General features: G+C 37.6%; 3 protein-coding genes across 3 annotated transcripts in view; 1 reads left to right on the forward strand and 2 right to left on the reverse strand.

Moving 5' to 3' along the window:
* Positions 1 to 2,581, reverse strand: part of LOC136243008 (dynein heavy chain, cytoplasmic-like) — a 9,523-nt gene extending 6,942 nt beyond the window's left edge. Inside the window, exons 1-3 of the mRNA XM_066034528.1 lie at positions 1,337 to 2,581; positions 635 to 742; positions 254 to 528 (exon numbers count right to left, since the gene is read on the reverse strand). Coding sequence (XP_065890600.1) covers positions 254 to 528; positions 635 to 742; positions 1,337 to 2,419 — 1,466 coding nt within the window. The 5' untranslated portion in view covers positions 2,420 to 2,581. The remainder of the gene's footprint in view (positions 1 to 253; positions 529 to 634; positions 743 to 1,336) is intronic.
* Positions 2,451 to 5,681, forward strand: LOC136243017 (DNA-directed RNA polymerase III subunit RPC9-like). Its single transcript, XM_066034538.1, has 7 exons — positions 2,451 to 2,563; positions 2,620 to 2,656; positions 2,714 to 2,809; positions 2,863 to 2,901; positions 2,952 to 3,007; positions 5,402 to 5,459; positions 5,509 to 5,681. The coding sequence occupies exons 1-7, from the start codon at positions 2,556 to 2,558 to the stop codon at positions 5,623 to 5,625; spliced, it is 411 nt and encodes a 136-aa protein (XP_065890610.1). The 5' UTR covers positions 2,451 to 2,555; the 3' UTR covers positions 5,626 to 5,681.
* LOC136243007 (AP-4 complex subunit beta-1-like) lies at positions 5,528 to 13,716 on the reverse strand. Its single transcript, XM_066034527.1, has 19 exons — positions 13,606 to 13,716; positions 13,099 to 13,222; positions 12,613 to 12,785; positions 11,887 to 12,017; positions 11,688 to 11,835; positions 11,541 to 11,634; positions 10,910 to 11,033; positions 10,572 to 10,698; positions 10,422 to 10,517; positions 10,092 to 10,261; positions 9,865 to 9,989; positions 9,606 to 9,771; positions 7,739 to 7,812; positions 7,623 to 7,688; positions 6,973 to 7,096; positions 6,818 to 6,918; positions 6,651 to 6,763; positions 5,925 to 6,063; positions 5,528 to 5,833 (listed from the first exon to the last, which is right to left on the reverse strand). Exons 1-19 carry the CDS (start codon positions 13,659 to 13,661, stop codon positions 5,678 to 5,680), a joined length of 2,307 nt encoding a protein of 768 aa, XP_065890599.1. The 5' UTR covers positions 13,662 to 13,716; the 3' UTR covers positions 5,528 to 5,677.
* Between the last annotated feature and the right edge of the window lie 8 nt (positions 13,717 to 13,724).

Below are 13,724 nucleotides of genomic sequence, written 5' to 3' on the forward strand. Positions count from 1 at the left end.
ATGAGTACTGTAATCTTGTATGGTAAAGCCTAAGAGCTATTTCTATCTTTTCTAAAATAGAATTTTTACAGCATAAAAACACAACTTCATTCACAATCTTAAGTTTCAAGGCTGGCTCTTCCATCTAAATACAGTGTACAAAGTGCTAACGATTATTCAAATAGTGTGTTAACGAATCGAATAGTGTCTTGCTGACCGATTAGTCAAATAACCGAATAATCGTTTCAGCACTAATATACATTACACACCTTACCTTCTCATTTTGTTCCAAGAAGTATCAGAAGTACCCATCAGTTTCAAAACAGCCCCCAAGATATTTCTAATTACACCAGGTGGCATAGGTAATGTCCTTAATTCAGACAGTGCCTCCTTCTTAATGTTGCCTACAGCTTCTTTAGCCTCCTTCACCAATGGCTCTATGCTGGATAGTTCAGTATCAATAGCTTGTTCTGTCTCATCCAGTCTAGCCCTTTCTTTACACTGCTGCCGTATCACCTTTTCAACTTCAATCTTTTGCTCACTGATTTGCTAGATAAGTTCAGATATAATATGTTAAGTGTCACTGGGCTAGCTTAATTTAACACAAATGCATAAATAAATCATATCATAATTACGGACTGACTAATACACATACTTGCATTGTTGCAGTAATATCTTTCATGACTTCATCAGCTTCTCTTTGTTTCTGGGCCAGCTGATCAGCAATAACATCTTTGAACTCACCAATTTCATCAAGTGTGGTCTGAATATAACATAAGTAGTAACTAATACAGCTTGATGACAAAATGGCAAATTTCCCATGGTTAATATATACATATATCTAACTTGGCAGGTTGAGAAAGACAGCTGATGGCTGTACCTGCTTGTTTTATTGAAACACTGCATTATACTGCTCTATAAATTAGAGTACAGTAGACAGGGAAGTTTTGCGAATTTTGTATTTACTATGGTAATCATACAGTGGTTTAGCTACATGTCTCACTGTATACTCTACTGAAGCACTGAAATATAGCTCATCTGCGGCTACACACAAGGCTGCTTGCATAATAAGAATGGCTGCAGAGTCTACAGCCATTTTTGGTAGATAGTAAGAACCGCTGCATTTATATAAGACTGTTTTTTTTCTATACCTACATTTGTGCACTCAGTATAAAAAGTTAGATTACATGGGCATAAAATATATAGTTACTAGATCTACACACGTAGTAATACCTTGAGTATGTTTAAGCCACCTAGTATTTTACTAATATTTATAATACAGTATATTCTATTCAAAACTCAGAGCATTTTATGCTAGCTTAGCATTATCATAGGATAGACCAGGAGGTATAACTACCTTGGCTACATCTTTCTCCTTCTTCTGCCATAGCAACTGCACCATATTACCCTTAACTGCATTGTAACAAGTTTCTCTCAAGAATCGACTGGTCATTGATAAGCAGAAGAGACCACTGGAGTCGAGGAAGCTGATAACCATATGTAAAACTTCAGTGGGTAATTGACTAAGTGGATCAACAGGTACATCACTGTAACCATAAGCTGCTAGTTCTCTTTGCTGTTGTAGCCTTGCTGCATACCAACCCTGAACTGCTTCTGAATTTTCAGAGTCCACAACTAATGACTTAGTTTCTCTGACAGCAAACGCGTGTGAACATTTATTGTAAACAAGTTCAAAATATTGTGGAGATGGTAATAGCCGGGAAATACTGAAATTACAGCCGTACTCGTACAACGGACAATGGTGTACCAACCAACCATATAGGCCACCGTGTATGATGTTGTGTTGGGTCTTGTAATGATCTTCAAATTCATCACGCCTCACAGTCTCATTACATCTTATCAGCATGTGCAACTGTTCACGATCAGTTGACTCTACAGTCATATAGAAGCAACAGAAAGATGGAGAAAGAGACATCATTGTGACTCCACCTTGTCTCCTGTGTGGGTAGGATCGATGGTAGGGTGCACCGATCAATAGGTGGTGAGGTGCACTGGGTTGTAGCATCATGCTTAATTCTTTGGTCTTTTCTTCAGATTCCAGTTTGCTTTCAGCTCGCTCTACATCACTAGCAAGGAAATCTTCTGCAAACTTCACACCCTCACTCCTGTCGCTCTCAACACGATCGTCAATAATATTACGATCAACTCGCTCCCACGTGAACTTGCAGTGAACAACGCTGGCGGGACAGTGCGCCAAATGTGTCTTCATCTTGTATCGTGCTAGTAGCGTCTCACAGCCGTAATGTGCGTTGATGCAAGGGACAGTTTTGCTCATACACATTTCCTCGTGATCCTCCATCTTACACTGATGTGCCACGGTTCCACATCCATGATCACAGTCCACCATAGGACAATCTGGAACTTTACAGTATCGCGAGATGCAGGTAGCGCAGTGTCTATGTATTTGTACCGTCGCCATAGAAAACAGACTCTCAGCTTAGTATTTTCTCGTGGTATTCGCAAAAATACGCTAACCAGAAAACGTCCAACTGTAATCCTGGTAATCTGGCATACCGAGTTGATATACTTACCAACTTTCGATTGTGGGTTGTAAGATGGAAGTGTGAGTAGTCGTAGTTGTGTTACTGTGTAGTGAAGTAACGCAAAATATCTTTTCAGGATAAACAAGAATGTTGCTCTTCTATCAAATTATGAGGTATGGTTTGCAAATCCACTTTCTAATGACTGCTACGTACAGTTTTGACCATTCAAGGTTTATGAAAAACTACTGGAACACCAGGAGCATATGAAGAAGAAGAAAGGCCCTGCATTGGGAAAGGCACAAAACCTAGCCACTGTTGTATACCAGGTTTGGTGATGGCGGTTGTATGTCTACTTGTCAGCCTTGCATACTTGTTACAGACTGCAAACTATTTGTCTTCCACACCATGTAAAGGTCAGGTAAGCAGTTGATTTTTAGGGGCTATTCTCTTTCATAAAACATAATGTAGAATCCTAAATGTATTGGAGAAGTCCTCACAGCACTAAAGAAATATAATTTAACGAAGTGAGATGGTATAAATATTGATCAGTTAGATAGATGTGTATATATGCATAAATTATACAGTTTAATTGATGAGGATGTAATTTTGCAAATTGGTGGAATTGGGTATATCTGCTAAATTAAATCCTTCAATATCATCATCGTTATTTTGTCTTGACTCCAATGCTTTGCTTATGACCATATATTGGGTTAATATATTTAAAGGGGAAATTTTTAAAGAGCAGCTGGTAAAAGTAATGTCAAAGGTTTTATTTTCAAATGCTCAAACATTGTGTAGCACCATGTGTCTAGTAGTTTTACTCAATGGCCCTAATTAGCACTAAAAGTTGACAAAGGATTTGACTCATTACGAAGGAGTGGGACCAACTATATGATAAGAAGACTTCAAGAGTTTCCATTTCTTTCAATGTGAAAAGCTGTTACATGTGACATACGAAAACTGAATGGTGTAGCCAATTAAAATGTCAATTCTGTCAATTTGTATATACAAATCAACATACAGTGAAACCTTACTAATAGGGCCATCTATGTGACCGCCTTGATTATGAGGTGGCCTCCTATGTTTGGGACATACTAACAGTAGGAATTTTAAGTTCAATTTGGGATCATAGCAACTTTGTTTCATTACTTTTTTTTTTTTGTTATGATCCCTAATAACATAGGGATTGAATGTCCATTGGCATATCTGCAGGTGTAGGCAATCTTCCTTCTTTTCTTTGCTATTATCCCTAATCAAACTGAAAAATCTTAGTTTACTTTTCTGTATTTGTGAACTAGTGAATCTGCATGTACCTTGTCAAAGGAAAGAATGGAACCAGACTTGATGTGAGCGTATACCCCAACTGGACATTACACTTCGTTTTCAGCTACTACAGATTTTATTTCTGTTTAAAAATTACATGACATGTGCATTTATGCACACTCAAGATTTAAAATATTTTGTTTCATGAAACAAGTTGCTGACACCAGGACCAAGATTTCCCAATGTTAGCAACTTGTTACATGAAATGAAAAAATTAGATCTTGTGTGTGAATTAGAAATGTAACAATATATCGATATATCGCGTATCGTATCGTTTTAAGACAATATTGCTGTATCGATACAAAGTCAAACCGTATCGATATATCGCATATCATGATGTATCAACATATTGTGATATATCGACATATCGTGGCTTGTTAACATGGCTGACAATCAAATTATTGTACATTGTGGAGTATGTAATGCTTCTCAAAAAAAATTAGCTCACTTATTTCTCTTAAAAAACAAAAACCATTGCTTAGACTCCACTTTGTATTGCACAATATATCGCTGTATCGTGATACACCAGAGGCAATACATTACGTCTAAACACTGTATCATTGCATCTCTAGTGTGCATACACATTATCAACTTTTTAAATGGAATTGAAGTTTGCAGTCTGTTCAGCCCATTGCAGAGTGTTACAAATGAAGAACACTTTAAAAGTGCCTCTGAAATCAACTTAGCCACTACGAAAAATAAAAATGAATTCTGTTACAAACATTAAGGCACTAGCTACCACAAATCAACACCTTGCATTGTCAGCAAAGATAAATGGGACACAAAGGAGGATATTGTACGTACTGTGGTATGCCAAAAGGTACCTGTTGGGCTGAAGTGATGGAGGATTTTGATCTGAAATTCTGCCCCACTAGTGGGACATTTGAGTTTTCGGCATCTGGTTTAACTTGCAAGCTAAGTAAGAATTAGCTTGTTTCCTAAAGTGTATTGTAGCCATGCTATGTGGGGATTCGACCACTAGTCATGCCCCCATGGGTGGAGAATTAGATTTTAAAAAAAGTTAAGTGCCGGGGGGGAGATAATATTGATAGGTACATATGTCAAGCAGTAGAAAATTATTCTGAATTTTTTTGGTAGCAACCTAAACATTTCAGGTGGTACTGAAGGCATTTTTGGGCGTGGTTATATATACTTAACCATTACTTGCATTGTACCGTGAAGGTATTGTGAGGCTGGTTTCTGGTCAATATGTGAGAAAGTGCAAACCCTCATGATCCCTAATATATAGTTACTACTACTGTACCATACTGTATGATAATGTAAGCCCCCCTCTTTTAATTTGGTCACCAGTTGATGACAAAGAAACAACTGATATAATTTTCAAGTGTAGATAGTGTCTGTGGAGCTAGTTGGTTGTAGATTTAAAACAGACCCAGTGGTCTTTAGAGTCCTTGATGGAGTTCTGGCCAACCTGGGGATGACTGACTGTATGTGGTTATGTAGCCTTTTCTGCTATACCATTACTGACCCACAACTTCTCTGGAATACTGTCATTACTAGTGTCTTTATCATTCACTTTGTAGTTGATTGCTGTTATTGGGATATTGTTTATGTACACATGTTTGTTTGCGTAGAGCCGAAAAGTTACAGCTAATAAACTTGACACCTTGTACACCAGTAGAAATGCAACTGGTAAGTACATTAAATGTTGGACATGTAACTGCTAGTCAATATCTTACAGGTTATTGAAGAAATGGATGAGCGGTTCAAAGATCAAGAGATAGATGAGATGTGTGAAATAATTAGAACTCACTTGCTTAAACCAAAGCCTGATGATAATGATGCACCAGCACAATAATAATAATTACAAATTTATTTGTTGGTATAATTTGATATAGCCAATTAGGAATTTAATGTTGTGCAATCCATTTTCCAACAAGGGAATTTCGAAAGTGTTTCATGAAAGACTCTGATTGGCTGGGATTGTCACATTTCATCTTTACACCAATGATGGATGTTGCCACGGTGACCTGTGCCTCAGCTAGGAAATAGTGAAATGTTGACACCTGCAAGAAACAACAGAAGGGCTTCAATGAGAAATGAACGAACAATGGAGTATCTAAATATTCAGAAATATGAATTACAGTAACAACTTACATGTTGGGCATAGAAGAAAAATTTTACCACAGGCTGATTGGCAGGACTGGATGCCATAGTAATAATATTGCTCAATTGCATTGTTTGTTGTAGCTCCTCTGGACTGGGTACAGCATCTAGTTCCAGCTTCATTTCATCACTGTGACAGAAATATAGATAAACTCGCTGAAAGGCCATCAAATTCTAGTGGACTGGACTACTTAATGAATTTGATTTATTGATTCTTGGAGTACAGTAGCAGAACATATAAAAATAAATTCTTGTACATGCATGTAAAACTCCCTAGCTAGATTTGTAGCTATGGCTATTTATTGTTAATTTTATGTTTCAGATCCCCTGTCTGCATTGCTGAATTCGGTCGTTGTTATGACATAATGCAATTTTTCACCATTATTCCATCAACTTGCTTAGATTGCTAGGCAATAACAAATCTATTAGCTAACTAGTAAGACAGATTTTAATGAATAATGAACCATCTGCCCGCATCGGTTTCTAATCTGAAGCATAAAAGTAATAATAAGGGACCTGTTCTGTATCAAAAACAGAAACAAAGTATAGTAGTCATTCGTGGGATGCAAGTTCCCGAAGGCGTTAGATAAATACATAATAGTAATGGCTATGCTGGACTGAGAAATGAGTCTAGCTATAGCTAGCTTTGGTGTATAGTCATATGCATGCAAAATATGATATAAATTGTGTAGGTGATTCCTAACGCATATGCAATACCTTATTTTCATATTCAGCCATTTCCTCTCAAAGTCTGCAGGACTGAGGGTGGCATTTGGGTTGAGCAGTATAGATGGTGCCACTTCCTCTTTTGCCAACAGCTCACCACTATCCTGTGAGGCAGAGACACCCAATAATGTGAGCAAGGCAGCTCCCTCACCCCTTACCAGAAGATTTCCTACAGCTACCCCAGCACTTGTGCTACTAGTGATACTATTCTCGTCTGGAATGTCCACAGCCACAAATCGACCAGAGTCAAAGCTGACTTCTACAAAAGGAACAACATACACACAAAGTAGATACTGTAGTACATGGACTGTACCTGCTCCAGAAGGAGACATTACAGTATCCTTCTTGAAGATGTAGGGAGTCTCTTGTGTAATGAACTCTTCAGATGACTTTCCATACATCACAGCCAATGTGTTGAATTCTGAACAGAGAGCCCTCTGAGGGAATACAGTAGCATGACAATCAAATCATGTAGATAATTGTTTTGTTGGTATAAACATTTGCTTAGTTATATAACTGTTACTTTTCTTGCCCATTAAGAGATTGCAATCAAACATTTCAGGAAACAGGAAACATAATTTAAAGAGCAGAACTACGTACAGTATTCTGAAGCACCCGACAACCTCATAAGTACATATGCATGTCCCTAGCCTTTGAAAGGCTCTTGCTACACTGTAAGTAAGACAGCATGGGCCCTGCAGCTTTTGCGTTAGTTAGTAACTTGTAAGAGAGAGCCCAGACCATATAATTATCCTTCTAAAATCTTTCATTTTGAATGAACTTTTTACTCCAGACACAAGATTCAAGATACTGCAATGCTGTATTCTGAAAGCAACACAACAATCACATACACAGGACTCTGATAAAATATATATACTTGTGGTGGACTTGTAGTGGGTTTGGCTGTGCCCTCATACGTTACAGTGATGTAATCTAGTTACTTAACAGAGCATACATACTCACTCTTTGTAATGCATTGCTCTCTGTGGAGATGAACTTCCTCTGATTACCGCACACTATTCTCTTAGCCTGTGTCAATATGACATGTAATTATACTGTGATGAAGGATCATCCATTACCTCATTGATGTCTTGCTTGAGTAGACGATAGTAGAGCATAGCACGATCATGTACATCCATGTCTGTCTCAACATCTGCAGTGACACACAGCCCCACCCACAATTAACAAGTAGCACTATACAGTTTCCCCACCAACAAATCAAGTAGCAATAAAAACCACAGAAGAGCTATAGAGGATTCCAGGAATTTATGATAAAACATGCATATTCTCTATATGTGTAAAATGCCTGAGTGTCTGGGTTATGTGGGCATCCAAAGTATGGGGCATTGTATTAGCATCTGGAAAGTGAGTAACGCAAATGGGTCGAAGCACACATATATTGTTATTGGGATACTGTGCAAGGAATCTCAAGACTGTAGTTTTAAAACTGCAATGCATAGAACAAATCATGGCATCAACCCAAATTTTCTTGCACCCTAAGAAGCATACCTTTGAGATTTAATTTGATACTTTCCTTTGAGATTTAATTACACTAGTAACAAACCCCTAACCTTCAATTACGTATTCCTAAAGTCTTCTGCAACGACCATTTCTGAAATGTTTGTGTGAAAATTTTAGATGTCCAGTCTCTTCAAACAGGGAAAATGTTTTTGCAAACAGTAAGTGGCTTCTCATAAATTCCTGGAATCCCCTATACAGTTAAGATATGACGCTTGATGTGTAAACTATGAGAATATTGAGTCACTGTATATATACAAGTATAAGAAAAAATAGGAATTTTAATTAGAGTAGGGACAGTGTATAGTGCTGCAATAAAAAGAAATGCACAGTAGGGATATTCACTTCTTATTGTTTAACAACATTTGGACATTACGTACTACTCCGATCCAGCTTGTTTCAGTACTTTTATTGCAGCACTATACACTGTCCCTAAAATTCCTAATTTTTTTCTTATACTTGTTTGTGAATTTTTTTGCAAGATTATGACTAACCTGCTTTTCACAAAACCAGTCGCAACATTATAATCACAGCACTATATACTAGACTATGACTCATACCAAGAGTTCATAATATAAAAAAAAGAGCCTCTCTTTCATATTATGAACTCTTGATTAGTGGGCATGGCTCTACATAAGCCTGCAGACAATAATGGATGTGGAATTGTGCATACCCACAGACTGATAAATGGGCGTGGCTACCATATACCTACAGACAGTAATTTATATAAGTGGGCATGGCTCATGAAAGTAGGACTATGCTATGATGTGTTAATACATGTCCACATTGTTACACTAATTTAGCACGTGATCCAATCCGGATAATCTGTAAAGCGGGACCTGGATGACCTGACTTGGTTTTAACACTGTTACTAAATGACTTACACGTGACTAGTTCGCCGCAAGTTACTCTCACTGATCAATATCAACTACCAACTTTGAAAACCACCGAGCCACGTGTGTTCAAATCAACTAAACTAACCACTGATGCAATACACACCTGTAGATGGAAGCCCTACTGTAGTCTATTAACACTATCAGCGGAGAACCTTGACTGGTGGCCATGGTAAAGAAGGATAAAAGGTAATACAATAGCACAAGCATTGTATGTTTATCAATACACCAAAGGTTTTTTAAATTAGAAACATTTCTGTGAAAGAATTAGGGCTATAGTTGTAGCCAGTTTTCCGCTACGCTTGACTGAAGGCGTCAGGCAGGCAGTAGAAAATTGTTGAATAATATTTTTTTTTGAAATTCTGTAGCAACTTGACAAACGTTTCGGGTCATACTTTTGGGCTTGATTTTACCCAACCAGTACTGTCATGTTGAGGAAGGTTTTTGGGTTATATTATATCACGGGCCACGCCCACACCTTCGCTGTCCCTACTATATCATACTGTATGATGTACACAGATACACTATCACTGACCTATTCCATGTTCTAACAAGCGACCCAGAGTGTGTTGACACTCAGCAGGCCTCTTAAAGAACAACTTCATGGTGGCAGTGAGTAGCTGCAACTTGACAGTTGAGCTTGACTCTTCTTCAACTTGATTCACTACATCTTCCAACTGATAAGGGCTGTTTGGAAGTGCCTAATACAAACACACACTAACTTATGCAATTACAAACCCGCAGACATGAAATTCATAATTTCTATCATAAGGGGTAAAATCTTAATACCTTACCTCACCATACTCTCCCAGGATCCAGATCAAGGCTGCTTTTCCCTCTGATTCAGTAATGGTGTTCACATTCTTGGGCAACTCTGGTAAAATCATCTCTTCCAGTGACTCATCTTGTCGCAGAATACCTATGTACGTACAGTAAATTATTACTGTTACTAAACATAGTAAGGCCACTAAATCTTCAAACCACATATTGCACACATTTAATTGTAAGTCACAGTGCTTACTTGTTAGGCACACCAACACATTTGAGGTCATACAGGAGATGCCATAGGACAACAAAGACAGAAGCTTTTTGACACAAGTTTGTGCCAACTCTGGCAGTCGCAGTGCTATACTACCAATGGAAGTGATAGATTGCTTGGAGACTAACACATTAACATCAGCAGCATACTCCCTGTAAGAAGACACATTGGTATAGCAAACTTCTCCTTCTCTAATAAGTGACTTGTGGTACTTATATGATTATAAGGTCACAATGCCACCAAACGACCAATCATACTCTAGTTTTATGCATTTAAAGACCAGGTCATATCACAACGAGTGAATTGACTGACCCAAGTTCATTGATGATCTCTAGTGCATTGATGTTGTCACTGACTTCAACAAGCACTTCAATCTTCTTGTTCTTCAAGTATGGAGGATCACTAAACCTGCATCAAACAAAATGGATAGAAACAAAAACTGGTTAGTGCATGTTTGCACACCTGCAGTAAAAACTCCGAAAATTCTCACAAAACAAATCCGGTTGTCGTGCCAACAACAGCTGGAAGTGTAACAAGCAGGTGTATGCTAGTTCAGGTGATCCACAACTGAGAAATGTCAACAATGGTGCTGCAACAAGGAACAAAACAGTGTTATTATTATTGATCTAGCCCTTAGCTATATTTATAAGTGGTTATAACTGTAGGATTATTGTATAAGAATGTAAGAGGGGTTACACTGTTGACAATAAGTTAGTCATAATATTTTTTTTTAATTTGTCATAAAAGTTACATGATAGCTTTATTGGTTTTGCTAGATTATAAACCAAGGTTTGACGTACTTTTAATCCTTTGGTGCACATCAGCATGTAGGTGCATCATGTTTTCTGTGTACTTTAAGAATAGTTTTATGGTTGCCATGACAATGCCACAATTAGCATGCTTCAGTCGATCATCTAGGATATTCTAAATAACAAATCAAGAGCAATTAATGAAACATCACAGAAATACATATTACATTGAAAGGATTTTTATTTTTTTCTACATGCAGACCAACCACAGATATTTTTAAAAATTACCCTTCACTACTACATTATAAGATAACGGAAATGGTCACTTGTATTGCCCTGTAACTAGTGATACTAGTAGTAATGTCTCAGACTTATATAGTGGGGCAAAGGGTCAGAAAACATAATAGCAGTAAATATAATGCATGCAGAGTTCTCGCTAGCATCAAATTTTGGCCTGTGATGTTTGCTCACTTTCTTCACTAGCACATAGTTTATCCCTGCCTTGCATGTACATAGGGTCTGATAAGACATCTCTTTGTTAAGACATGATTCGGTACTCTATACTATATAGTATATAGGTAGGTGAAGGTTCTTTGGTTAGAAAATCAGGTACGTTAATTTCTCATCTAGACTTCATCTGTACACTATAAGGGATGTTCCAAAATATTATATGTTACATTACCAGTATATCAAACAGCTCCTCTTCATTCTCAGGTTCATAGCGTAACAGAATTTCTAACAATGTACACTGTCCCCATTCTGAAAATTCATGAAACCTGTTGTGGAATCGTTTTAACATGTTAAAACAACATTACAAATGCTAACAAACCTGCTTAACAGGTAATGGGCGATGTTTCTGTTGACAACCATTCCACCTTCACTAGCCAGGATCTCATTAAGTGCATGGGTAGCATTTAGTACAACAAATGGATCTTTGTCACGAAGCATTCGATACAACAAATCCACCATGTTTAATTCTAAAATAAAGCACATATATTTACAGTTTTATGAGTTTTATTCCTAAGTACCTGATATAAAGTCCGGTGCTAGATAGAAGACCTTCAAGCATCCTATCACAGCTGTCCTTCGTACATAAGGGCTGCGGTCATGAAGGCCAGACATTAATGGCTCACGAAGGTACTCCAACAATTCTGGAACCCTGTGACAATCACCATGACAACAGCTCACAGTAAACAAAACAAAAAAAATACCCTAAAATTCACTACACTAACACATCAGTTATGCTATGATGAAGTGTATACAAGTCATTTGTAGCTTGCAGTTTTTATAAATATTTACAAAGTTACAAAGCTTCATAGACCATTCAAGTTGTAAATTTCTACACAAAATACTTATAAGGATCGCACCATTTTTCCACTTCACCTTGCATGGCCATCATGAGACAGCAGAACTCTTACAGATGCAATCAAGAGGAAATTTAGCCTAAACAACCATTCATGCCTACATGTCTAAGGGTCTAGAGTGTGGAAGATGATACTGTAAAGTATATCCTATTGTAGTCCCATCAAAGTGATTTAAGGTTACGGAGTGCCTTGATACAGATTATATCACACCTGCACCACACTCTCATTTCAAACAGCATGAAGAAACCAAGCATATCTGAAGACACTGTAAGTGATAAATTACTATTGTTTAAAATTAAAGCTAGTATTCACTGGGTACTTTGAATACTTTAACAGTAGCACAACATTGCTAACTTGTTATTTACATATTCCGTTGATTGATGTTTTTACCTGAGAGAACACATACTCCTCAGGGCAAGCCCTCTGATCATTGGGTTTCTGTCTTGGGTATCCTTGACTAGTGTGTTCACCGTCAACAGTGACAGTTCAGAGTTGGACTCAGCATAGTTGCAGAGGAACAAGTACACTAACTTCTTCTGTACCACGTCTGTGGTGGCTCCAGCCTGTTTGAGAGCACAGACTGGCAAATCACATCACACACACACACACACACACTGTGAATTTTAAAGAATCATATAGCACAGTTCTGCTATGAACACAAGGAATTATGACGCCAATGAACTAAAATTAAAACATTAGGTCAAGATTGTTCATCTGATTGTGGATGTTACTACATATAGTGCCTATGCCATGTGTGCATGCGGACACGTGTGTGATGCATCATTACTGCTCCACGTAGAGTTAAAGTATAGCTAAGAGTAAGGATCTCAGCAGTAAGCCACAACACTAAACACACACCACAAACACATTACATACCATAATCATCTCACTGAACAGTTTTGACATATCAATACCCAGCGTCATGAAAGCAATAACTTTCTGAACAGTTTGAAGGTAGCGACGAGGATCTCTCTGCACTTCTGAACTGCGCAGGGCTGTCCTGATAATAGAGAATCATATAATGAATTACACTTTAGTCTACTACACAAATTCTACATAAATTATGCGTATCCAACTTTCTGAAAAGATGTAGCCTAGATAACATTGTAGAAATAGTGGGTTGGTATCAAATAATCACATTAATATTTATCCATTAAAAAAATTATGGGCTAAATACCCAATACCATAATCGAACCTATTCAACTGATGAAAACAACTTACAGGAGTTTGACGTTACAATCGAACAAATGTCGTTTTTTATTTCGGCAGAATGCACATACAGACCCATACGTATTATCATAGATAAAATAACGCTTAATAACCGGTGGATCCTTTACGTGTACGGGCCTATGATCAACTGAATCGTTAAGCTGTTAGACTTACTTAAGGTCGCTGATATCACTTCTCTTGTTCTCTACCGTTATTTTTGCGCCAGCCATCGTCTGTATTCTAATAATTTAAAGTACACTAGTTTACGGAAATTGCACAAACACATGCACTCA

The sequence above is a fragment of the Dysidea avara genome, chromosome 13 (assembly GCF_963678975.1).
Source record: "Dysidea avara chromosome 13, odDysAvar1.4, whole genome shotgun sequence".
NCBI lineage: Eukaryota > Metazoa > Porifera > Demospongiae > Dictyoceratida > Dysideidae > Dysidea > Dysidea avara.